This window comes from Aythya marila, assembly GCF_965140915.1.
Source record: "Aythya marila genome assembly, chromosome: 1".
Classification (NCBI taxonomy): Eukaryota; Metazoa; Chordata; class Aves; order Anseriformes; family Anatidae; genus Aythya; species Aythya marila.
Genome location: NC_139042.1, coordinates 10824612 through 10849075, shown reverse-complemented (window position 1 = coordinate 10849075; position 24464 = coordinate 10824612). Strand labels below are relative to the sequence as shown.

At 39.3% G+C, this 24464-nt stretch overlaps 1 protein-coding gene across 1 annotated transcript; it reads right to left on the bottom strand.

Moving 5' to 3' along the window:
• Positions 1-977: 977 nt before the first annotated feature.
• Positions 978-23625, bottom strand: MTNR1B (melatonin receptor 1B; the record flags this gene model as incomplete). Its single annotated transcript, XM_082757620.1, has 2 exons — positions 978-1846; positions 23409-23625. 2 exons carry the CDS (start codon positions 23623-23625, stop codon positions 978-980), a joined length of 1086 nt encoding a protein of 361 aa, XP_082613746.1.
• Between the last annotated feature and the right edge of the window lie 839 nt (positions 23626-24464).

Sequence of the window (24464 nt, the reverse complement as noted above, 5' to 3'; positions counted from 1 at the left end):
GTACGTGTGCAAGAAATCAAACACTTGTATTATATTCTCTCCTATAAACTAAACTACAGAAGATAAACAATAAATACACTGAGATGGGGAATACAGTGTATGTAATTAAAACAAATAAACAAACAAACAAAAAACTGTCAGGAAAGATACTAATGTTAATATCTGTGATCATACCAACATTCTTCTCTCCAATTCACAAGGTTGATTCAAAGATACAACTACTGCCACCAGTACATGCACAGAAATCTGATGTTTGGCTTACGAATGGAAAATAGAGTATCTATTTCACCCTTTCACAGAATCACAGAATGGTTGGGGTTGGAAGGGACCTCTGGGTCCATCTGGTCCAACCCTGGCTCAAGCAGGGACAGCCAGAGCAGGCTGCCCAGCAGCACATCCAGGCAGCTTTTGAAATTCTTCACGAGGGAGATTCCACAACCTTTCTGGGGAACATGTGTCTGTGCTCTGTCACCTGCACAGTAGAGAAGTGCTTCCTGGTCAGAAGGAATCTCCTGTGTATCAGTTTGTGCCCATTGCCTCTTGTCCTGGCAATCAGCACCACTGAAAAGAGCCTGGCTCTGTTCAGTTCCAATAGTAAGGAGAATACTAATTTGCACAAGCTGGTGTCTCCATAGACAAGTACCTTCACTGCACCTTGTAAGACCTGAATCCCGACCTTTGGTAAAGCACACAAAGCTCCTCCTGGAGAGAAAAATGCCTCATGTCTTGGAGCAGAATTCAGCTCTCAGAACTAAAACAGCTTGCACTCACTTGTTACTTTAATTTTGAAATGTATTTTCAATTGATATCTTGTATAAATTACGAGCTGAGAGCAATGTGCTTTATCAAGAAGACAACATTACAGTCACAAAGTGCTATCCAAATGAAAAGCCCCCAAGCAAGCAAGAATGATGAGAACATTATAACTATATTATTGGAGCTCTCGATGACAGACTCTTGCATTGACTATCACACACTTACAAAGTATCAGTTTTCATTTGGTCATTGTTATTTAAAGCAGGAGAAGGCTTGCTCTTCTGGCCATCAGTTCCTCCTTTGGATGTCTCCTGGAAGAAAAGCCTTGGCATCCACAGTGACATTAAAATTCGTTTGTATTCATTTCTAAAATTCTGGTTAAGAAGTCCATATATTATTGCATTAAGGCAGCTGTTGAAATAGGCCATGAAGTAGCTTATAATGAATAACCATTCAGGAACTTTTGGTGCCATTTCCAAAGGATCGATGGCTACTGCCAGTCCTATGAAGTTCAGAGGTGCCCAGCAAAAGGCAAAAATCACGAAAACCACAAACATGGTAAGAAAGTTTCTGAAGTCACTTGGCTTCAGTCTCGGCTTTGTTTCTGACTTGACTCGTCTTCTAACTTGAAGCACTAAAACCCAAATTCGAAGGTAGCAGAAACTCACAACAGTGATAGGGACGATGAAATGAATTACCACAACAGCTATTGTATAGTAGGAGCTTGCAGTCTGAACAAATGTGCATGAATAGATGCGTGGATCGTACTTTAAAGAGCCAACAAAAAAATTTGGTACAGTTGCAATTACTGTTAATACCCAGACTAAGGAGACGTAGAGCATTGTGTTCCAGCAGCTATACACTTTATCATAGGCAAAGCTATGACATATATAGCAATATCGGTTTATTGCAATTGCAGTGATGTTGAAAATGGAGCCTATTACACTTAGTCCCATCACAAAGCCACTCACTTTACAGTGCATTTCACCCAAAGTCCATCCATTGTGGAAAATAGCTAAGAGCACCAGTGGGTATGGATACAAGGCCACGACCAGGTCAGCCAAAGCCAAGCTCACCACAAATGCGTTACCTAGGGAAAAAAGAAAAATACATAGACATAAGTCTGTAAGCAAGTGTAGTTGTGAACAAGAAAAAAATGTGTTACTTTATTTTGGATATCTGCAATATTAAATTATTGATGATGTCAGCAAACAGCAGCTGTATAGCACCAATAGGTCTGTAGGGGAAATAATTTTGTCATTCAACTTAGACCACCACAGAAATAGCTACGGCAACGGGATGTTTCAGATCTTTTGGTGACTGGACTATACTCTCCTTTCTATTTTGATCTTTAATAAACATAACCATCAATGAGCCATTACATAAGCACGTGCTGAGGTGTTTCGGTATTGCTAACTTTGCAGCTGGATAGAAAAGGAGAAAAAGAAAAAAGTCTAAATTGCTCCAGGTGGGCAGGTTACTATGTCATTCTAACCTATAACTGGAAAACTAACAGGCTTGACAGTTATCAAAGGGAAGAATACATAAAGGCTAAATCTACAGAGATTAGAAGAATGCATTGTTTTAAGTATATCCTGAATTGCTACACAATAAACTGTAATATAGAAATTTTCTGCATGAATGGCCTACCCTGCAGTTATTTTGCCAGTGGATTGACTAAGGAAAAGTGAATTGTCTTCATTATCTCATGTAGAAAGGCATGTTTAATTATATGCACATGGTAAAAATGTGCAATTACAAGAGAAAGAAAGTATTCGAATGCATAGAAGGAGCCTTCAGATCATTTTCTGCTGATTATATTCAAAGAGATTTTAGTGATATGGTTGAAATTTACTGTCTGTCTTTAAATGGTGAGCTGTTAATCAGTTTGAAACTTCTGGATGCTGTACTTAAAGTAACTTTAATAAAACAGTGAGATATTCAACAATGTTCCTGAAAAATCGGGTTCTTACCATGGCAAGTAGTGTCCCCCTTGCTTTCTTGGAAAAATAGGAAATAACTCTCTACGAATTTCCCAGGAGACAGAAAGGAGTGGTATGAACTTTAGATTCTTGGTAGCATTAAACATATTTCTGGCTCCCAAACTCAATTTTTGCTTCAAATCCTTCACAGCATGAACTGAAGTGCAAAAGACACAACACCTTTTGAAACTGTGTGGGCAACACTATTTTTTGAAAAGAGTAATTAGGTGATTAATCCTACAAATTCTGAGCTTTCTAGTCCTCATCAAACCAGATATTCTCCATACATTTAACTTGAAGCACAGAAATACTGCTGTGGATAAGGAGGCAGAACCCTGTAGGATTACTGTTTTAAAAATGGCAGAATTTCACTTGTATACTGTTTTTTTCCACTCACTTCTGCATCTGTACGTTGTTTAATCAAAATGAAAGAATGGGGAACCCTCTTTCTATCATACAGTTTAGGAAAGGGGTGAGCATCAGAATTTCCACACAAGATAGGGAACTTAATGGAAAACAGGATTATTAATGCATAGCCACAGAAACTCAGCTCATCTCAAGACAGGTGTACAGTTTTAGAAGTTGCCTTGTTATACATTTGGCAGCCTGTCTCTCACTCTCTTTATACTTTCAAGGCCACATAAGTGTTTTCACAGCTACAATTCACTGACATGGTAAACCCTAGCTAGAGCTAATTTAGAGCAAAGCAAATATCTATTAGTTTTTTGATCTGTGAGGAAAGATTGAAAAAAATACAGAAAAAAAAAATGAGGGGTAGATGATAACAAACTTCAAGTAAGTGAAAAAGGAAGGATGTAATATATTCCCATGTCTGCAGTGAGCACAATCTTCATTTACAACAAAGATGCCTGTCTAGACTTGGACAAAGATATTTTAATGGCATGAAGAAGGTGGTGCTGGAACATCTTGCTTTATGCCTGCTGTTGGAAGTTGTAAGAAAAAGTTAAATAAACAGTTCTCAGCACTGGCCTACTGGCCCAGCTGACCCCTGTTTTGAGCACAGGAAGGATGAAACATGACTTTGAAGGTCTTTTCTAGCCATATGAAAACTATGGTAAAATATAACGCTAACAAAGGAGCAGGGGCATCTTTACCAGCATATACTTACATCACAGCAACAAGGATTACTCTTGCCCTTTTTTCTTACTGTATCTGACAGTAGAAAATAAAGAAGTCAGGAGAAACAAACTTTTTTTTTTTCTTTTTTTCTTTTTTTCTGTTTTTTATAAGAATGCATGCTAAAATTAATCTATTAAATCCCTCAGGCCTCCTAGCATCACCTAATAGTTAAAATGTAAGTATTCAGTTAAAATCAACTGAGCAAGCCGCTCTTTCAACCATATTTGAAAGGCAAGTGAATTTCTAAATCATGTATGTAGTTTAGAACTTCTTGAAAATTCCATCTACCATGAATAGGGGCAGTTAGCAATGAACTTGTCAAAAATATACCACTTTGCAACATAGAAGAAAGATATTGTAATATGTATAAAGACCTCAAGCAATCTGTCATTTTTACAGCTGTTCACAAGTTTGTGTGTTTTCACTGTGCACCACAAAGTAAGATCAAAAGTGTTTTATTTTTTTATTATTTTTTATTTTTTTCTATCTTTCTACATGTTTTACTGCAGAATGAAGTTTAATATTATATTACTGAAATGAATAATCTGAAAAACTAAACAAAACAAACAAACAAACAAAAAAACTAATTCATCAGAAATGTCATCAACATTTTGGGAAACCAAAGGTCTTAGAGGCCTTTTAAGTGCTTGGAGAAAGTAAATGTTCCTTGGTATACCTAAGAAGCAGCATTTGGAATGACTTTAATGATATTGATAAGTTAATCAGAGGAAACTTTTGGCTATCTTTAACAAAATAGAAACCACAGAGTGCTCATCTAGTTGGAATGATTATTATTGTTTGTTAATTTACCCAACAGATTAAACTCCTAGATTTCATTTTCATCAGATAGAAGATTATATTTATTTATAAGAAACACATTTGCTCAATGGAATGGAAAGGCCACTTAATTGCAAGAAATAGCCAGTAAGATCTTGACTTTAATGATGCAAATAGGAGTTTCGTCATTTTAAAAAATCACTCCTTGATCATTCCTTGGAAAAGTTCACACTAATAGATATTCTCAAGAAAATGTTAGACTGACAGACTGTCCAGGCATATCTCTAGTGCTAGCTCACTCTTCAACCCCCTTTTTTTATTAATTTGCTGGACTCTCATAACCTGTCCTCAAAATAATCTGAAAAAGAGAGTTCTGGAAGTCTTCTGATAGCTTTCTAGTTGTGATTGGTGTATAAAGACAGCATCAGGGCACAGTTTGTAGACAGCCTTCTAGTCAAAGGCACAAGGTGTCACTTCATGGACGTGTTGTTTAATCCACCTGTAAGTTACTTATATATAAACACTAAGTGTATACAATATTTTTTTTTCTGCTGTTTTTTGAAATGGTCACAAAATACACAAGGTGTGTCTAATCCTTTATTTCATTCCTGTAATTCATTAAAGGGGAAAAATATCTTTTACAGTCTCAATCGGAATTCCAAAGTTTTGCAAGTTATATTCCACTTGCATAAAAAATCCCTCCTCAGTTGTGATATCACCTCTTTCTAATGAAGATCCTGACATGAGGTATGGTATGAAAGTTGCTGGTTGCTTACAATTTTTGTTTCTGACTACCAGAAATGGAAACAAAATGTTATTTCTATAATGTTGAACTCAATGTTATTTCCTTTACTGTTGGTATAAATTATCTGCCTTTTAAGTCTCCTTAATGACTGCTGAAGTTAATGGGAAAATTGCCATAGACTTGAAGGAGTCATTAATCAGACCATTAAAGATAAAATAAATAAAGACCTCTTATTAACAAGAACATGAATCGTTGAAAACATTTGGTCCATATAACAAGAGCAATAGCAATAAAAAAACAATTCCTAGAATTATGCTTGGATGTAAAAGAAAAAAAATATAAATCAAAGTCTAAGCCCCTTTCACAGCTCCCGGAAGTTTTAAAAGAGCAAATTTTATCATCAAACAAGGAGAAATGAGTGTGTTACCCCCGAGGCATGTTAGCCAGGATTCATTACAACAAGTGGCTGATTTGATCTATTGTTTGAGTCTAAACCAACATGGATGGAGATCAAGGAGGCATATGCAAAAATCTGAAGAAAGCAAGCAGTCCTTCAGCCAAAATGACTGTCCCTCCTTAATCTCCCCTTGTCTGTAATTAATAACAGAAACTATGTAGCTCTGTTACATGGAATTTCTCTTGTGCATGGTCATCTTTTTAGGTCCAAGCCTAAATACCTTTTCCAGACCCCAATGTGGAAAGCAAAACATGACTCTGGAGGGACTGAAGAACGGGCACCAGGTAGGTAGTCATTTTTGTTTCTGTTTCTAAGATGCTCCCAGTAAATTTGGATCAAACAGCATGCCAGGAGATGTTAGCTGCTCCTGGAGACAGGCTGATGCTGATGCTTCTTACGTCCCAGATGAAGGAAAAGGGAACAGGGACTGAGTGTTAAACCTACACCATGATTTCATTCTCTGTTGTTCATGGGATACTGCAGATACTAACAGCCTTGGATTGGCAAGTGCTGTTCTGGGACATAACCAACCACAGAAGAGAGAGCATTACATGGTTAATATCAAGCAAATTAAACTGGAACTTATAAACAGAACGTGGATGTCTCATCTTCCTCACTGTTTTTTTTTTTTTTTTTTCTTTTTCTTTTTCTTTTTTCTCTCTACTTTTGGCTTATTTGATTGGTATTTTTAAATATATTTAAGATCTTGCAGTATATTTTTTAAAGTATTTAAGCACCAGCCTCTTAATCTGTTTAAAATCACCTGTTGTTTTTTTTTTTTTTTTTTTTCTCACCATGTATTAGGAAGAATAAATCGTAGAATCATAGAAACATTTAGGTTGAAAAAGATCTTCAAGATCACCACGTCCAACCATCAACCCAACCTAACAAGTCCCACCACTAAACCGTGTCCCTTAGTGTCACATCTGCATATCTCTTAAACACCTACAGGGATGGAGATTCTACCACTTCCCTTGGCAGCCTGTTCCAATATCTAAACACTTTTTCCATGAAGAAATTCTTCCTAATATCCAGTACAACCCTCTTGTGATGCAACTTGAGGCCACTGTCTTGTGTCCTATCACTAGTCAGCTAAGAAAAGAGACCAACACCCTACTCACTGCAGCCTCCCTTCAGGTAGTTGTAGGGAGTGATAAGATCTTCCTTCAGCCTCCTTTTCTACAGGTTAAACAAACCCAATTCCATCAATCACTCCTCATAACTAAATTTTTAGTCCTTTATTTTTTTTTTTTTCTCTGCACACACTCAAGCAACTTAACATCTTTCTTGCAGTGAGGGGTCCAAATCTGAACACAGTACTCAAGATGCAGTCTCAATAGTAACATATACAAGGGGACAATGACCTCTACAGTCCTGCTGGCCGCACTAGTTCTCATGCAAGCCAGAAAACTTGGTCTTCTTACCCACCTGGGTACACTGCTGGGTCATGTTCAGGTGGCTGTCAACCAGCACCAGGCAGCTTTCCAGCCTCTCTTCCCCATGCCCATTCCACTGCATGGGGTTGTGTTAGAGGAAGCACGGCCGAAAGCACGACAGACACCAGTAGAGTCAGATCATGCTTCATTTTATTGCCCGAATAGCCTAACTTTTATAGTGAACTTAACAGGGGCGGACAGTGTTTCACACAAGATTAGTGGTCAAAAGCACTCAGACAAACAACTAGAAGAAAACATCTCCACCTGCAAGAAAACAACCCCCCTTGTGATTAGCAGTCACGTAGACCTTGTCCTTGAAGCCAGCTGCTGGTAACAATATTTTTCTGAATTCCTCAATTGGGCAATGTGGCAATCATTGTCGTGGGAGCTTCTCATAATTACTCTGGTAGCTTGGTTTGCTCAGCTACAGCAGGCCATGAGATTTTCTAAGGCCTACTCCTGGTTGCTTAAGGCAAGCTCAGATCGAACAATTGTTCCACGGACTCATGTCCAGGCCCTGTATGCCAATTCCCAACAGGGTTGTTGTGCCTCAGAAGCAGCACCCAACACTTACCCTTGTTGGATGTCACACAGCTGGACTCGGACCATTGATTTAGCATATTCAGATCCTTCTGCAGAGCCTCCCTACACTCAAGCAAATCAACAGTGCTGGCTAACTAGGTATCATCCACAAACTTTTGGAGGGTGCACTCAATTCCCTCATCCAGATCACTAATAAAAATATTAAACAAAACTGTTCCCAATACTGAGCCCTTGGGAGCAACACCAGAGACCAGCTGCCAAGTGTACTGAACTGCATTCACAATGACACTTTGAACCTGGCCATTCTGCCAGATCTTAACCCAGTGAACTGTATAATCCTGACTGCCCAATGCAGATGAAACTCCACTCATATCAGTAGGAATGAAGCCAGCAGAAGTGGACACTAGCAGCAGGTGAAATAGTAGATTAAGTTTTTCACAGACTGACATTTGAATTCCCTGTGACAATACAAGTCAATATGGTAATCTTTGATTTACTGAGAAGTGTTAATGTAGTGTAACGTTCAACAATGTGTTACTAACAGAAGATTTACCATAATGTTTCGAGAAAGTGTCGGACAGGTTTTTATTTTCTTTGAATATGACTTTTTGAAAGCAGTGATGCACTCCTTTGTAGTTTTGTTTTGTGATATCACATTTGTGGGACATACTGCAGATCTAAATGTAATGGGAAGGGACAGGTGATAAGTTTTCACTAGAACTGCAGTATTTTGGAGATTCTGGCAAAACAAACAAATAAAAAAAAAAAACATAAACAGTGAATTGTGGCTGGACTTTTGACCAATGGAACATTCAGCTTATTTCTTTTTAGGAAATGTATGTTCTCTGAAATTGTTTAAAATATTTGGTGACTTTAGTGTATTTGAATTATTTTATGCTATGTGTAAGGAAATTTCTTTAATATTTCTAGGAGTATTATATGCAGAACAGAAGGAGAATATTTACTGTAGGAGTTATCTTTTTCATGTGAAGCTCCCTATGGGCTTTAAGAGAGCTTTCTGTTCAGAAGAAATTCAGGCTTAGATACCTTGAAAGTCAGAAGTTTGTGTTCCCCAGTAGTTTTCACACAAAAGTCTAGAATCTAGACCAAATCGGGTTTAAACCCTAGCCATCCACATTCTCGACAATGCTTTTTCCAATCTGATTTCATGCTGTCATGCAGAATATGAGAAAGGCACTCCTCATTTTCAGATAAAACAATATGAACACCTGACTTTATTTTATTTTAGTGGAGAATGCTCTGTACACTTCTTTTCAAGATGTGCTCCAATGTAAAGAATACAGGATTCACAGGATTAGAAGCTCAGAATGTAAAACGTAGCTTGAGATTGTAGTTTAGAGACCAGCAGACTGCTGGACTGGGACAGACTGGTCTTCTTGGCTCCACATTTGCAACTGTGAATTGAAGCTGGAAGCTACATTTGAAGGAGTTGAATTTTAGGCCAGTAAGCTATAGGTCTCAATTGCCAACATGGTCATGATGAAAAGAGGCACCTAACTTGAACTGCTGATTAGTATTTCTTGGAGATCATGACTTTGGCATGCTGGGCAGCTAGGTATTAATATAATTCAAGTGAGCAAAGCTTCAGTTTTTTCTGCATGCCCAGACTTCTCCCTGTGGTTAAACTAGTACCTGATCTGAGTAGTTTCTGAGTAGTTTACTAGTGACCTAGATCACTAGTACCTGTTCTGAGTTTGCCATCTGCAGGTTCAAAAAAATATTTATAATGCTGTGCTGTTAAAAATTTAGTAAATGCTTGAGTTTTGTAACCCATAGGTTTGTAATTTTACTAGTCTGTGGTTTCTCTGGTGCAATTATTCAGAACAGGTAGGGACGCTGGTGACTCTCTGTTGCCACCTACTGCACCAGAGCTAGCCAAACCAGAGACAAGAAATTGTACTGCATTAACACTAAAAAAAAAAAAAAAAAAAAGTTTGTTCTTCCAGAGCAAAAATCTGATCACTACTCAGATAGTACATTTATGGGGTGATAAATATTTTTCTGAGTTTCTGATACTTCCTAAGACTGAATAAACTTTCCTAGTACTGTGTGTTTTTTCTGAGAGAAAAGGGAAAGCCAAAGATGCAAGACAGTCTCTTCTAGAGAATCCGCTATTGCCTTAGTGGTTAGAACACTTCAATGGTAGAAGACCCTTTCTTTGTAAAAGGACTTGAGACTATGTCTCCCATAATCCCGAAACAGTGCGTTACTCACCAGCACTGCTGCTCTTCTGGGGTTAGCCTGCATGTCTCTCTCTAGATTATAATCAAGAATTCCACCCTGGAACCACAACACACAGGATATCATTTATACTGTAGAGTGCTCTTCATCACTCTGTGTGAAAGCAAAAAAAAAAAAAAAAAAAATCTTATGACTTAACAGGTGGGAAACTGAGATGACAGATGCAGGTACTCTCCCAAAACAGAACTTTGGAAGAACACTCATGGTTCATGAGCCTTTTTCTTCACTAATGGATAATTCCAACTCTATTAGGCACAGCCTGCAAAAAAATGTGTGCCTGTCCAGCATACTGCTCCAAAATGACACCACAGTGGGTTACTGGTACAGAGGAATGGGGCGACAGAAGAATCAGAGCTATTAAGTAAAGTTAGTAGGGTTCAAAGCAGACAGAAGGAGTGGTTGCTGCAATAGGTAGTAAGCTTGTGGAACTCCTTAACAGAGGAACTTGCAAATGCAGAAAGTTTACTTATATTCAAGGGAAGGTTGGAAAAGTACTTGAAAGAGATATAAATCGAAGGTCACTGAACAGATAGAACATACTAGGTTCAGTAAATCCTTTGAGCTGCAAGGAAGCACAAACTGAGAGCATAGAGGGGAAATATTATTATGGTTGTTCTGTTCTTATTTTTTCCCTGAGTATTTGATTACATCTACAATTAAAGAAAATGTATAAGGCTAGGTATGACCCTGGTCTGTATCAATATCCCTACTTTTATGAAGAGGACACTAGGTTTCAGTGACACTCTTTGCTGCTGACAAAGAGTCCAATATGGAAAGCTGTAAAACACTATGGGTGCAATCTAGTCAGACCCTATAAATTGCTAGATAACCTATTTTTGTTAATAATGTACATTTTTTTTTAGTCTTCCAACGCTATGTTGTATTTCATATACAAAAAGTGAAATGCATAGCACTTTTAGTGTGTTCTTTTGTTAAAAATAATAATAATAATAAAACAAACCAAAACCCTGAAGCCTAAAACTTGATTCAGATCAAGACTTTTAGTGGTAATTTCCACGAAGATTTAGTCAACTACTCTGCAGGACTCCTAATAAAGGTCAGGTTTTATGGGACTTTGAGAAACCTGCTCTAGTGGAAAGTGTACATGCCCATGGCAGGGGGGTGAAATTAGATGATCTTTAAGGTCCCTTCCAAACCAAACCATTCTATGATTCTATAACTTGCAGTGTGTGACAGATGCACAACCAGTAACAAGCACATGCAAGCTAGTTACAGCTGCAAAAAAAAAAAATCAAATCTAAAGTAGTTATTGCTGCTACATATTTTTAGGGGTTCCTGAGTTCAGACATGGTGGGGGATTCTAAGGCAGTCTTGGAATTATTAAAAATGGTATCTGATACACTTCAGTAAACATGATGTCTAGAAACATCTAATATTGGGATCATGCAGGTTGAAAAGTTGCCAATGCTTCTAACATTCTCTGGAGTCCCTTCAGTATGACCTTGTCTTCCTTCCTTCCTTCCTTCCTTCCTTCCTTCCTTCCTTCCTTCCTTCCTTCCTTCCTTCCTTCCTTCCTTCCTTCCTTCCTTCCTTCCTTCCTTCCTTCCTTTGTCTCTTTCTTTCTTTTTAAATCCCTATTTTTTTCTCTCCTGTTTCCTATTTTGACAAAGAAGAAAATCACAGAATCACAGAATCATTCAGGTTGGAAAAGACCTCTGAGATCATCTAGTACTACCTTGAATAGATGACACTTGATTAAAAGAGCCATTATAAACCTTTCAGTAAGGAAAACTCTTACCCTTCTTGTTCTTGTATTTTAGAAGGCCCCATCACTGCACATGCATATGGAGTTGAATATCTTCAGAAGATGTTGTCAGTCTGTGCCATCTGCTTCTTTGGAAACAAGGTCTTAAAGTAAAGTACGCTGACATGATTCATCTTATAATGATACTCATAGGTTTGTAAACAACATTTAAACTGATGAGTAAATAAAATGCTTTTATAAAAAGTGATCATATATTCTCTTCTAAAGCATTGGCTGGTTTGTGCTTCAACTCAATTTAAACAAAGTGTATAATGATCACTTCCTGAATTAAGGTCTTTCCTCTGAGATGCTAAAAGTGTTGCAAAAAGACTGGAAATACACTCAGTTTGTTCTGAGCCCATGAGTCATGATATTGGTGAGCTAGTTAAGTGAAGGTAGTAGACATAAGCTTATAACCAGAGAATCATTGAAGTTGGAAGAGATCTCTGGAGATCATCTAGTCCAAGCCACCTTCTCAAAGAAAGGTTCCTACAGCAGGTTGTTCAGGGCTCTGTCCAGCCAGGTTTTCACTGTCCCCAGTCATAGATACTCAACAGGCTCTCTGGGTAACCTGCTCCAGTAAGGTACCTGATCCAGGTAGGAGCAGGTATACAGCACATTTACTGTTCTTACTAGGGAATGGGGGGAAGACAAAAAGTATTGATCTACTAAATAGCAGAGGTCACCTAAGAATCTACCATTTATTATATAGGTAGGAAAAAAGACATACTAACAAAGAGATGGAGTTCCTTGGTCAGAATAACAGGTCCTAGTGCAGATTAGAGCAGGTTTTTGAGCATTGTTTTGACTGTGCTTCTTTCCTCGCATTCCTTATGACAGTAAAATCTGAACAGTCTCTGTTTGGATATAAAGGTCTGAGACCAACAGAGAATCTGTACCAGCAAAAATTTACAGACCTGGGAGGCTGGGGGTGGAGTGTGGTGAGGGCTGCACAGAAAACGGGAAGAAGCACCAGATCTGAGCAAAAAGACTTTTGAAAACCAATTCCCACTGGCTTGGGCAGGGCCAGAATTTCTCACCTCATCTAGATATTCAAATGCTAGGTTCAGCATACCCAGTTTGCAGAACCCCTTCACATATGCTACTTTGATCATCTTTGTGCACCATGAATTTGCTGAGGGTACACTCTGCCTCATTTTCTAGGTCATTAATAAAGATATTAGGGTATTTATCTCAGTGAACCACTGGGCACACCAGTAGTGACTTGTCTCCAACTGGATTTTTTGCCACTGATCACAACCCTCTGGGTTCAGTCATTCATTTCAATCCACCTCACTGCCCACTTATCTAACCCCAGCTAGTCTTAAGAATATGTTATCAAAGAATGTCCAAATCCTTACTAAAGTCAAGATAGACAAAGTCTAGTGCTCTCTTTTCATTCACCAAGCTAAACATGTATTTGTAGAAGGCTATGAGGATTGGATAAGCATAATTAGGCACTTGTAAATCCAAGCTGGTTACTACCAATCATCTTCTTGTCCATCATATGTATGGAAATGTTTTCCACGATCCGTTAATTTACTATTCATTACCTTAATGCTGAATCAAAAGTGTTACCTTCTTATAGCATCCTGTATTTTTATTGACTGCTTGTCTTCCAAGCATTAATTAAGTCAAACTTTGCTTAGGATACGATATAATTAACCTAAAAAATAACACCCAAGAACAGGAAAATAATTAGAAATGTCACGTGTTCTCATAGGCTGATGCTACCCACAGATCTGTCTTGTACATTATTATTACAAATAAAATTTCTGGAAGTGACGCAGAAACAATTTCAACTCTTCGAATAAGTTCTGTTGGCCTCAGTGGTACTGGCAGTGTTTGAGGGTAAAAGAGAATACACAGTCACATTTCTTAGAGTTTCTGAAGTATTTCTCTCTCAGTCTTTGGCAGACTATTTTTATTTACATTTCATGTATGAAGCACAGAGAATTCAAGAGCATTTACTGAAAATAGAAAATATGAAAAACTTTGGTGGAGCTACTACATATTGGATAGTGTAATTATCTGGTGTCTGTAGGAAGGCTTTGGAAAAAGTAATCTGTTTGCTTCAGAATGTATAGAAGTATTAATTGTGTAAGGAGATTGACATCTGGGTTTTGTAAATTTGAAGTCTGTACATAATGGAATTAAGCAATCTTGCACGTAGCTGTGATGTGGGGCTACAGATTTTGAACAGCTTGACATCCAACACTGGGAAATCTATTACCTTCATTTCATACTTATCCAGAAGTTGTTGGGTACTGCTGACTCCTTGTGCAAATCTCTACATCCGATATGGTGGGTGACACCTGCCTTTCTTAGCTCTTGGCTATGTGAGATGGGGTCCTCAAGCCAGAACCCAGAACTGATAACAATCTCAACGAATTAGGCTAAAAATGCCTGCAGTGATGAGTGGCTTTATCTCAGAGCAGTGTAGTAGCAATTACTGTACATTTTACTACATCAGAATGGATTTGCTGAGATTCTTTTGAGAAAATATAGGAATTAACTATACCTGAGAATCTAAAAAAGATGGCTGTTTATTTTTAAAGGACAACATGGAAGGATGTACAAAGGTGTGTTAAAGTTGCAGGCTGCACTGCATTTGCAGATTCAGTCACAGATGGTTTGTCTAAGTGGAGATAGAAATTCCAGTTAAGGTGCTGTGTGAAACTTTTCCTCTCTAACAATCTACAGTTTGCACTCTGTGCATTCCAGTGGGTAACACCCGACTTCAAATGAGTTTGCTGGAACACTCGATCTTCAACTTAGGTGCACAAGAGTGTTTCAGAACCAAAAGTTGTAGTTCACATAAATAACTCCCAGTCGGCACGTAGTGACTACACCACCTACGTATCTTGCCTGATCTTGAAGTGAAGCATCATGTCCTAATAGAACATTCTCTTATTTGTCAGTAGAAAAGCTGAATAGAGTTGACTACTTGTAAGAACATCCTAAAAAAGAGCCCTAAAGACTACATTGCTGATGAACCTCACCACAGGCAGGATCACAGTGTGACTAGATTAAATAGCTACATTCTTTCTAAACTATGCAGATAACATTCAGTAAAGTAGATTATTTTTACTTTAATGAAAAGGACTGTCCAAGCTATGAGACAGAAGGAAATAAAAATGCCTAGATTGATCAGATAACAATATTCGTATGTGATGACCATAATGTCCTTTTCACTATTTGAACTCAAATTAAATATTGTGTATACTGATATAATTGGAAAAAAAAATAATTGTTTTTAGTATGAGAGGACACTGAGAATTTCAGGCAGGCTTTAAGCAACCTTGGAGATATGAGGATGTCCTTTATAGGTCCCTGTCTTTTATACAGGAATATATTTTACTCTTCAATGTTAGCTCTGAATTTATACTTTGTTAACATAATGATATTTACAAGGCCCATGTATTAAGCAGATATTATTTCTTATTAGCCATACTGCTAACTCCAGCAGCTGCATGTGATTTCCTGACAGCAGGTGTTGCGCTCACTGTGCAAATACAGCAGTCTAACAGAACAGATGAACAGATGTTGTTCTATAGCAGAAAGAATATGATGCTTGTGGAAGTGATGCAATATTGGTATAGTCTTCATATGGGCATTTAAACACTGAAAATTAGCCCAGTTCAAGTCCATAAATAGTGGCTGAAGAAAATTAGTATCTTTGTGAGAATTGGTATGTTTTTTCTCTAGACATAGTGTAAGCAGAATTTATTAGACAGTATAATCAAACATCTCTATAAATAATAAATAATTAAGAAAGAATCCCAGCAGTCCAGATACCAGCAATCAATAATGCCGTTCAATGAATGTGTTTAGGCTAACGTCATCACTTGTCATACCGAGACATGACTGTTCCATACTCAGCTGCAATGTCAGGAAAACATTGACCGATACAGCTCATTCGCTACCAGTATCGAGGCCAGCAGGACTCCAGAGCTGCCAAAGTAGCTACTCTCGTTAAAGAGCACAATGAAGCTGCACCCACAGTGATTTAGACATATTTTTGTTAGCTTTTGCTGGAAATCTGTTTCATGCCCATATGAAGGTGGAAGTTTAAGACCAGAGCAACTGCTCAGACTGATTTTTAGAAAGATGTATGCTACCGTAGCCTTTCTTCCTCTCCACAAAGGAGAAAAAGGTTTCATTTTATCAGCTCCGGATAATATGGCTGTTGTCATAGGTATTCTTGGGAATAAATTAATGTATTTGACACTCTAAAGCTAGGTACCAGTACTTCCTTCTAAATGATAATTTAGAAGAAGCTAAAATCTGGAGCATATCTAAAGATAATGTTACTCAGAATAAGTCTGAGTTGGAGTAGGAGTAGGATTTACTCCTAGAGGCAGAGCATGGTTTGTCACTGATTTAATGAATTGACTATAGTCTCCCATAGCAACCTCCATATAATAGTTCAAGCCACCTGGTAAATATATGTCTCCTAAGAATACTTGAAAAATTACGGCCTTTTAACTTCAGCTGTGCTGGCTCTCTGTGAGTAGATTTGGTCTCTTAGCTCACTGGTTGGTTGTGTCAAAGAGCACCATAAATCCTTGAAGATCTTCTGCTGGTCCAACGAAGAACAGAGCTTTACTGCAGAGAGGTCACGCCTCATGCAGTCAGTGAGTCTTGAGAAGGAAAAGCCTGTCCAGAGTCCAGGAGAGAGCTGGCTGCACAGGGAGTGCTGCTAAGAGACATAGGAATTTGCATTCTCAGCTGCCAAGAGGTCTTTCTAATTTCTTATCCCTGAGAATATGTTTGCACTGTATGTTTCAGGGAGATTAAAGCAAGCTTACTCATACTGAATTGATACTAAAAAAAAAAAAAAAAGGCTGTGTGACTGTGTTACAGCTGGATCTATGGAGAGCCTGGTTATGGTACTGCATGCAAAGCATCACGCTTACATCATCATTTGGCTTTCCTTTAGCTCAAAGCATGAGCAGCGTAAGCTTGTGCCAACTGAAACACACAGTGTAAATATATCCTTAGATTCTTCTCCTACAGGTTCAAGTAAACCATTACATTTCCCCAGTCCAACTAGATGCTTATCATTCTCTTTCCTCTAACGATAAGAACACCAATAGCTCTATTTACCCAGTAGAATAAAACTTGACATTTTTTTCTAAAATAGAAGTATCTTGGAGTTGATCTTGGTGATATGTTTCCTATTCGTTTATCAAGAAATAGACTACTTTCTGTACAGGATTAAAAAAAATAATAAAATATTTGGAGCTCTCATCTAATATGGTATTGCCAGGTGCTTTGAAGGAAGACACAAAATACACTACAGTTGTACAATAACCTACTTCAGATTAGAATTTTATTCTAATCCTTAGGTGTTAGGATTTGGTTTAAATCTATCAGTAACACATTTTGTACTTTCTCCATTTTTTTTTTTTTTGTAGCATTAGCTGCTTTGACTTTGTTGGATATTTGAAAATATCCAACAAAACTCCTTCTGTTAAAAAATAAACCAACAAACAAACAACAACACACATTTGGATAAATAAAACAAGATATTTAAGAAAGAGAAGTCAACTGTTTTGAGGACCTGAGGGACTTGAATGTGGAGGAAGCTTGGCATTTCTTCATATTGGAGATACAAATAAATAAATACATGGAACTTGCATCCAAAACAAGGAAAAATATAAGGAAAAGTTCCATATCTAGATGCAGGAAAAGTTTTCTCAGCAAAGACACCATGGACAAGAAAAGAGGCTAGATGGAACTGAAAGATATTTCCACCAAAGAAAACTTCTAGAGAGAATAATATGGATAAAGTGGGAACTGGCAAAAACCTAAACTCAATTGGCTTTGCAGAGACTTGTAATGAAGTGCCCACTCACCACACATAAAAGGAAGGAGGAGAAAGGAGTTACCAGGGGAGAAAGAATCTGAACAGAGACTTAAAATCAACTCAAACCAGCGGCTGGTCTGAAGAGAGATTTTGCTACAGTTTATAAAAAGGACAGTAATGGTGAGCTTAGGGACAAGGCAGTCTGTCAGGTGAGGAATTATCATACATGCAATAAAGCAAAAGTGTCTGCAGGTCAGAAAGATTGATTATACTTGATAGCAATAATTTTTTAATGTCCTTTATCTTAGAGGTGGTGTCATGGGCTCTGACAGGACAGAGCTACTTGTGGGATGTTTGAAAATGGGATGAAAGTGCTCTCTTGTTCTCCTTTCTGGTCGGGAAGTCCTGATTTCTGCCAGCCTGTGGCAGAGAGCTTTGTTCTGCATGCACCCTCACAGCAGCTTTGCCATGGTTCCCCTGCAGCTGTGATGCTCCCACACTTTAGTACCCATCTCCCCCTTCCTTCCCTGGTGCTGGTTCAGTTGCTGTTCCATTTTGCATGAATGGTCCTTGCAATAAGTTGGGTAAACAATTATCAGGGAGTAATGAAAAACTTATTAATACTTGTAAAACTTTATTAATAAAATACTACTAATCCCCCTGGAAGATCCATTTGCTGATCATATCCTATGTGGTACCATGGCACCTGAATTAGGTGGGGAATTAGCTGGAGAGGATGAATGGATTGAGAAATCTTTGGGCTTTTTAATCTCTGGACTTTAACTGCAGACAAGGCTATAAAAACAACATTTGGAAGGGAAGAAGAAACAAAGATGCAGGTAAAGGCTAATGGTATAAATTTCAATGTGAATTTATAAAAAGAGGCAGTACAAAGTAATCTGATCATCTTTACTTAATAAAAGCTGGACTTTCTGTACCTGGAAAACTGCTCTAAACTGATCTAGCTTTGGAAGCATATTTGCCATGGTACCACACATTCTGCTGCTACCACTGCCTGGACAGTGATGAAAGAAAATTGCTGGACCAGAGGGAGATAACCTACATTAGACTAACTTTACTTCAGAAAAGTTAGGTCACTGAACAGAGAGAGAATGGATGAATTTCTATTGTAACACAAAGTTTGGACCCCACATTGCTATAGAGAATTGTCAATATATTTTTTTTTCCTTGAGGATTAAAAGAGTAGAAAGTGGATAGAGTATAATAGTATGAGGTCAGGTAAGAAATTGTGGGGACTGAAAATACATAAGAAAAAGAAAACCTGTATTAGCAAGTTACTGCACCAAGAAGACTTATCTATATGATGCTATCACATAAAACAGGTATCAAGACATACCATGTCTATTCTGTCCACCCAGGGAAGGACAGAACAGAATAAGATGTCAATATTATTTCAGTGAAAGTATTGGTGGTACTTCGTCTTTGTTATTTTTATCGGTTCTGTCCTCTCTTGTTCAATAAAGATAAATTCAGCTTGTATAGGTGAATTGAAATGTATGAGACAATCAGGGAAATGAAGAGTGTATAAAGGAAAGTAAAAGCATTTGGCTAGTTTACTGTAGAAAAACAAAGGCTGAGAGAGAAATAGTTGTTTGTTTTCTATTAATATGGCATAAAAGTTCTCAATAGGGAGAGAAATAATATATCCAAGTTAAACGACAATTTTAGTTCCACAAATAAAGCCCACTATAAATTAGCAACTAATAAGCAAAAACTTAAAACTATATTAAAAAAAAAAAAAAAGCTTGAACCACAGAATTATTATAATGTGATAAGATGATAAAAGAGCTTTATTTTAAGTGTTGGGTTCAATGAACTTTTGAGAACATTGAAGTCATGTTCCCATGAATTCCTCAGTATTGAGTAGCTTCAAGGCTAGAGATCCTGAATGTGAGAAAGAATGTGAAGGCTGGCTGGCCATACACACAGTCCTAGGAAAAATAAATCTACAGATCCAGGATCCAAGAAGTCAGGAATACAAAAGTTCTGCTTAGTGTGGTCCTACCTGAAACCATCATAAGTTGATTTCATCAGTTGAAGTGGATATCTACACCGAGATATTCTGTCTTCATTCTCATTCTATTTAGTGGAGATTAATGAACAATGTTGTGGGCTGAATCATGTTGTCCAAACAGATGTCAAAAAATAACATGCCTGAACTGTGCACTAAAAATTATGTTTCCGCTCCCATGATTATAAGGGGATGCTAAAGGAAGAAGCTCAGAAACAGGTATCTCCACTGTAGTCTTCTAAAGTTAGGTAAGATAAATTCCTTCCCAGCAGACAGCTGTCCTCTATCCCATTGCACAGGAATAATAATAGGAAAGGCATACAGTAGGGAAAGAGAACTGGTGTAGTCAAATATATGAAGAATAACTGGAAACAGGGTATAACAGTGGAAAAAACTATATTACAGACAGAAACATGGAGTGAAGAATACAGAGAGGGAAACAGACAGGAAGAAGAGTACAACATTTGGTTATATTACAAAACATTTTTATTTGGTATAAAGACAAGTACAAAATTATAATTACATATGTAAAAATGTTTCATTTCATGCAGATGTCTATGCATATGAGTAACATGTCCAACTCTAACAGCCACACACACATACACAGTCATTATTTAATCAAACGTGCAAATGTAGCTGTGTTCATATGGGTGGGAACAAAACCCCATGAATTTTAATTCATTTTCCATGGTAAGATCATCTTGCCATTGAAAAGAAATCAGTCCTATTGCACTGTGTTAGTTATATATAGAAAGGAAAATAGTGGAGGAAGAGAGTAAAGAGGGCTGACACAATGCACTAGAAATATCACTTTCTGCTAATGCATTCTTTGGCAGTGCACCAAGATTAATAAATATTAGTTCCCAGGTCTGCATAATTATTTGAAATTATATTGGTGTTAATGTGCCTAATTCTCACCTCACTGTTTTCTGCTGGCTTTAAGGCCACTAAAATACAAATGGTTTGCTTTATCTCCCTCCCATAGGAGATGCCTGGTCAGTTCCTACTTCCTGAATTGCATCCAGTTAGGCTGTTTCCCAAGCCTATAATGTTCTATAGCTATGCCTATACAAGCGTGTCCTGAAACTCTTAAAATCATCTCATGATTTTGAACTTGAAACACCTTCAGAACACTTGACCATCCAGCTTGATTGTTCAGCACAGGTGAACTTTAGCACTTGAAAAGTTTAGCACTTTAAAAGCTGCTTCCAATTAGGCATACTTAAATGAAGACACCCAAAATCAATAGTCTCTTCTGAAAATTCAGTACACAATGTCAAATAGAAAGACAGGCTAATTTATTTAATCTCTCTGATATACAAGGTTTTATTTAATTTTCTAGGGTTTTTACCAAGTTATTTTCCCTCTAAAATTAGAAATGATAAAAGCAATAATTTCTATAAAATTGGTCACTTTTAGAGATCAGAAATTGCTCAGCCTCTCACAAGCAGGCTGGGTGCAGTTATGTAAGACAAGCATGTTGATTCATACCAATTATGCTGTGTGTTACTTAGAAGAGCCTGCACAAGTTCTCCCCTCCCCCTCCGAAAACATTGAGATGTGGGAAAGAGGCTTCTGCATGATATGAAATGATCTTCCTGTTGTAAGGCTGGCAAAATTCCCGCTGCTTAAGGAGTGAATGAGCAATCTCTACAAACTTCAGTTCTACCCATTCTCCATTTCTCGCCTACTGAGCATAATACTTACCAACAGAAAGGGTAGTGGGTCATTTTATTTCACTCCATCCTCATGTCTCATGTTATATAACAGCATTAAAATAGATTTGCTTTTGACCATGCTTTGATTTTAAGGGGAGTGATGTATAATTAAATTGTCTGCAATTATCAGGTTTCTTTGGAAATCCTAGAAGAGAATAGTGTTGATAAGTCCTGGAAGTATGATAAAGCCCTGATTTGCTTTCTGAAGGGAAGATTATTATCTGTACTACAGAAGCAGGCAGAGCTGCCTGATTTATTTCTTATAGAACATTGGCTTAATTGAAGTTCCATACTCTCATACCTATCTAAAAATCTCTCTCATTAACTTCTTCAAAGAATCAGGTGTTCATGGTGCTTCTCCTTGTTTCTGCAGTCATCCAGACCCTCTCTCCCCTATCACAATCATTACACTAGCTTCACCTGTTTGCTCACTGATACTGCTTCCTACAAGTCTAACCCCCTGCACATCATTTTCCCCTCACCATTTCATTTTCTCCCACATACTCTTGCTAGTGCTAACACATTGTTTCTGGTCTGCTCAGAAAGGAGCAACTCTAAGTCCACCTGTGGGCCATTCTTCTTTCCTTGTCTGAGACCAAGGGCTCCCAAGCACTGCCTTAGATCTCCACCATCTCCCCATTCCCCCATCACTCCACCTGCAGCCCCTTATAACTCTCTACCACTCTGCTCCCTCCTTATGAATTTCTCTCTGGAAAGACCTCTGAACATTTACCAAACTTCTTTCAGCTTTATCCCCAAGACCCATCTCCCCATCTCTCCCTGATGGCAAATTAAAAGCTGGCTGTTTATTTAAGGTATTTAACTTCATGAAGATTACACAGAAGGGATTCCCTGATGTTTTTCATGGTACTTATCAAAGATGAAGAGATGGTTGTGATAGGGTCAAGTGACATCACATGAGGGATGATCCCAGAAGTAGTTCAATTAGTGTATATTTGAATTAGATAATAAGGCCATGTCTTATTTCAAGAGTCTTAGGATGCCATGGAGCACACTGATCATTCTTGAACCTTATTCTCCCAGGCAAACTCTCCCAGTTCAACCCTCCCTCTGCTGAGCTTTGAGCAAATGAAGCTGTTCCAAAAGTCCCTCTTCTGCTCCCCCTCCCTGCCAGGATTTGATGCCAGGGACCAGCCTCCCTCTCCAGCAAGAGCATGAGCACACAATCCTGCTTAGCAGGTGCTCTAGTCACACTGTACTCTGGAGGAATTGGAACCCACTAAAAAAAGAACCGGGAAATTCAAGCCCCCAGTGCCTCCTCCCTTCTGTAAGGAAGCACCCGGTTGTTTAATTAGGTGTGAAGTTGAACAGATACAATGCAGAGCCCCCGTGCACCTGACTTTGCTCAGGCAAGGTTTTGTCACCCAGACCTGCACCCCCATCATGAAACAAGGTCTTTAGGACCTGAAACAGCAGACAGCAGCTGCTTGGTGCTATGAGACCTTGGGCAGGGACAGGGGACAGAATCCCTACCCCACTAGCACCGGGCAGGTGGGTGAACCTGACAAAATAAGGCGGTGGAGGGAAGCAGAAAGTTCAGCACTTAAAACACACGGAACCACATTTCAGAGTATACACACACACAAAAACTATAGACACGAGTGAGAAGAAAGCCACTTTATTTCTGGTTGCAGGGCACTGGGTGAGCAGCCGAGAGGACGGTGTCCCAAGGATGCTGTGAGCTCCCACACCTCACAGCCACGCTTTAACCAACTTCTTTCTTCCTCCCAGACTTTCGGGCACTCTTAGCTTCTGGTATTTTAATATTTTAGCTCCACGAAGACTACATAACGCCTCATTAAAAGCCGCTTAATGACCTGCAACGCCTCCTTAAGTGCCAGGGCACGGCACAGCTGGGCAGGGCTGAGCTCCCTGCGCACGCTGTTTGCCCCGATAGAGGGGAGGCTTTGGGGACCCCTGGGCTCCCGCTGCCCTCTGCCGGGGGCTCGACCCCTTCCTTACCTGAGTTCCTGAGCTTGCGGTTCTTGAAGACGGAGACGATGACCAGCAGGTTGCCCAAGATGTCCACCACCGTGGTGAAGATCAGCACGCTGGAGAGAGCCGACACCACCCAGGCGGGCCGCGGGGAGCCCGCCGCCTCCTCCTCCCGTTCGGCCGAGCCGAAGCGACCCCTCCCGCCCGGGTCGCAGCAGTTCCTCAGGGAGCCATTCTCCAGCATCGCCGCCGCCCGGCGCGCAGAACCCCCACCTGCCCCGTGCCGCCCTCCCTCCGCTGACTGGGCAGGCGGCGGGGCGGCAAGGCTTTTAACGGCCGCGCCGCGCGCACGGCCCCGCCCCGCCCCTCCCCTCACGGGGCTCGGGACAGGCGGGGGGCGGGCACTTCGCTAGGCCACGCCCCCGGCTCCTAAGGGAGGGGAATGGAGGAGAGGGAAGGGAGGGGAGACAGGTATTGGGATGGGAGGTGGTGGAGTCACCACTCCTGGGGGTGTTTGAGGAAAGGTTGGACCAGATTATTTTAGAATCACAGAATCATTAGGGTTGGAAATGATCTCCAAGATCATCTGGTCCAATCATCCCCCTCCACCAATGTCACCCACCGAACCGTGTCCCCAAGCACCACGTCCAACCTCTCCTTGAACACCCCCAGGGACGGTGACTCCACCACCTCCCTGGGAAACCCGTCCCAGTGCCTGGCTGCTCTTTCTGAGAAGAAATGTCTCCTCATTTCCAACCTGAACCTCCCCTGGCACAACTTGAGGCCATTCCCTCTAATCCTATCACTAGTTATCTGCAAGAAGAGGCCAACCCCCAGCTCCCCACACTTTCCTTTCAGGTAGCTGCAGAGAGCAATGAGGTCTCCCCTGAGCCTCGTCTTCTCCATACCAAACAACCCCACTTTCCTTAGCCACTCCTCACAGGACTTGTGCTCTGAAGGTCTTCTGCAACCTTCATGATTCTATGAGACAACTGCAAAAGTCACAGGCAGGACATGCAACGTAACAGCTCCAAATGTATCAGCTTTGAAAAATACATGCATTTCAGTTTTTCCTTTCAAGCT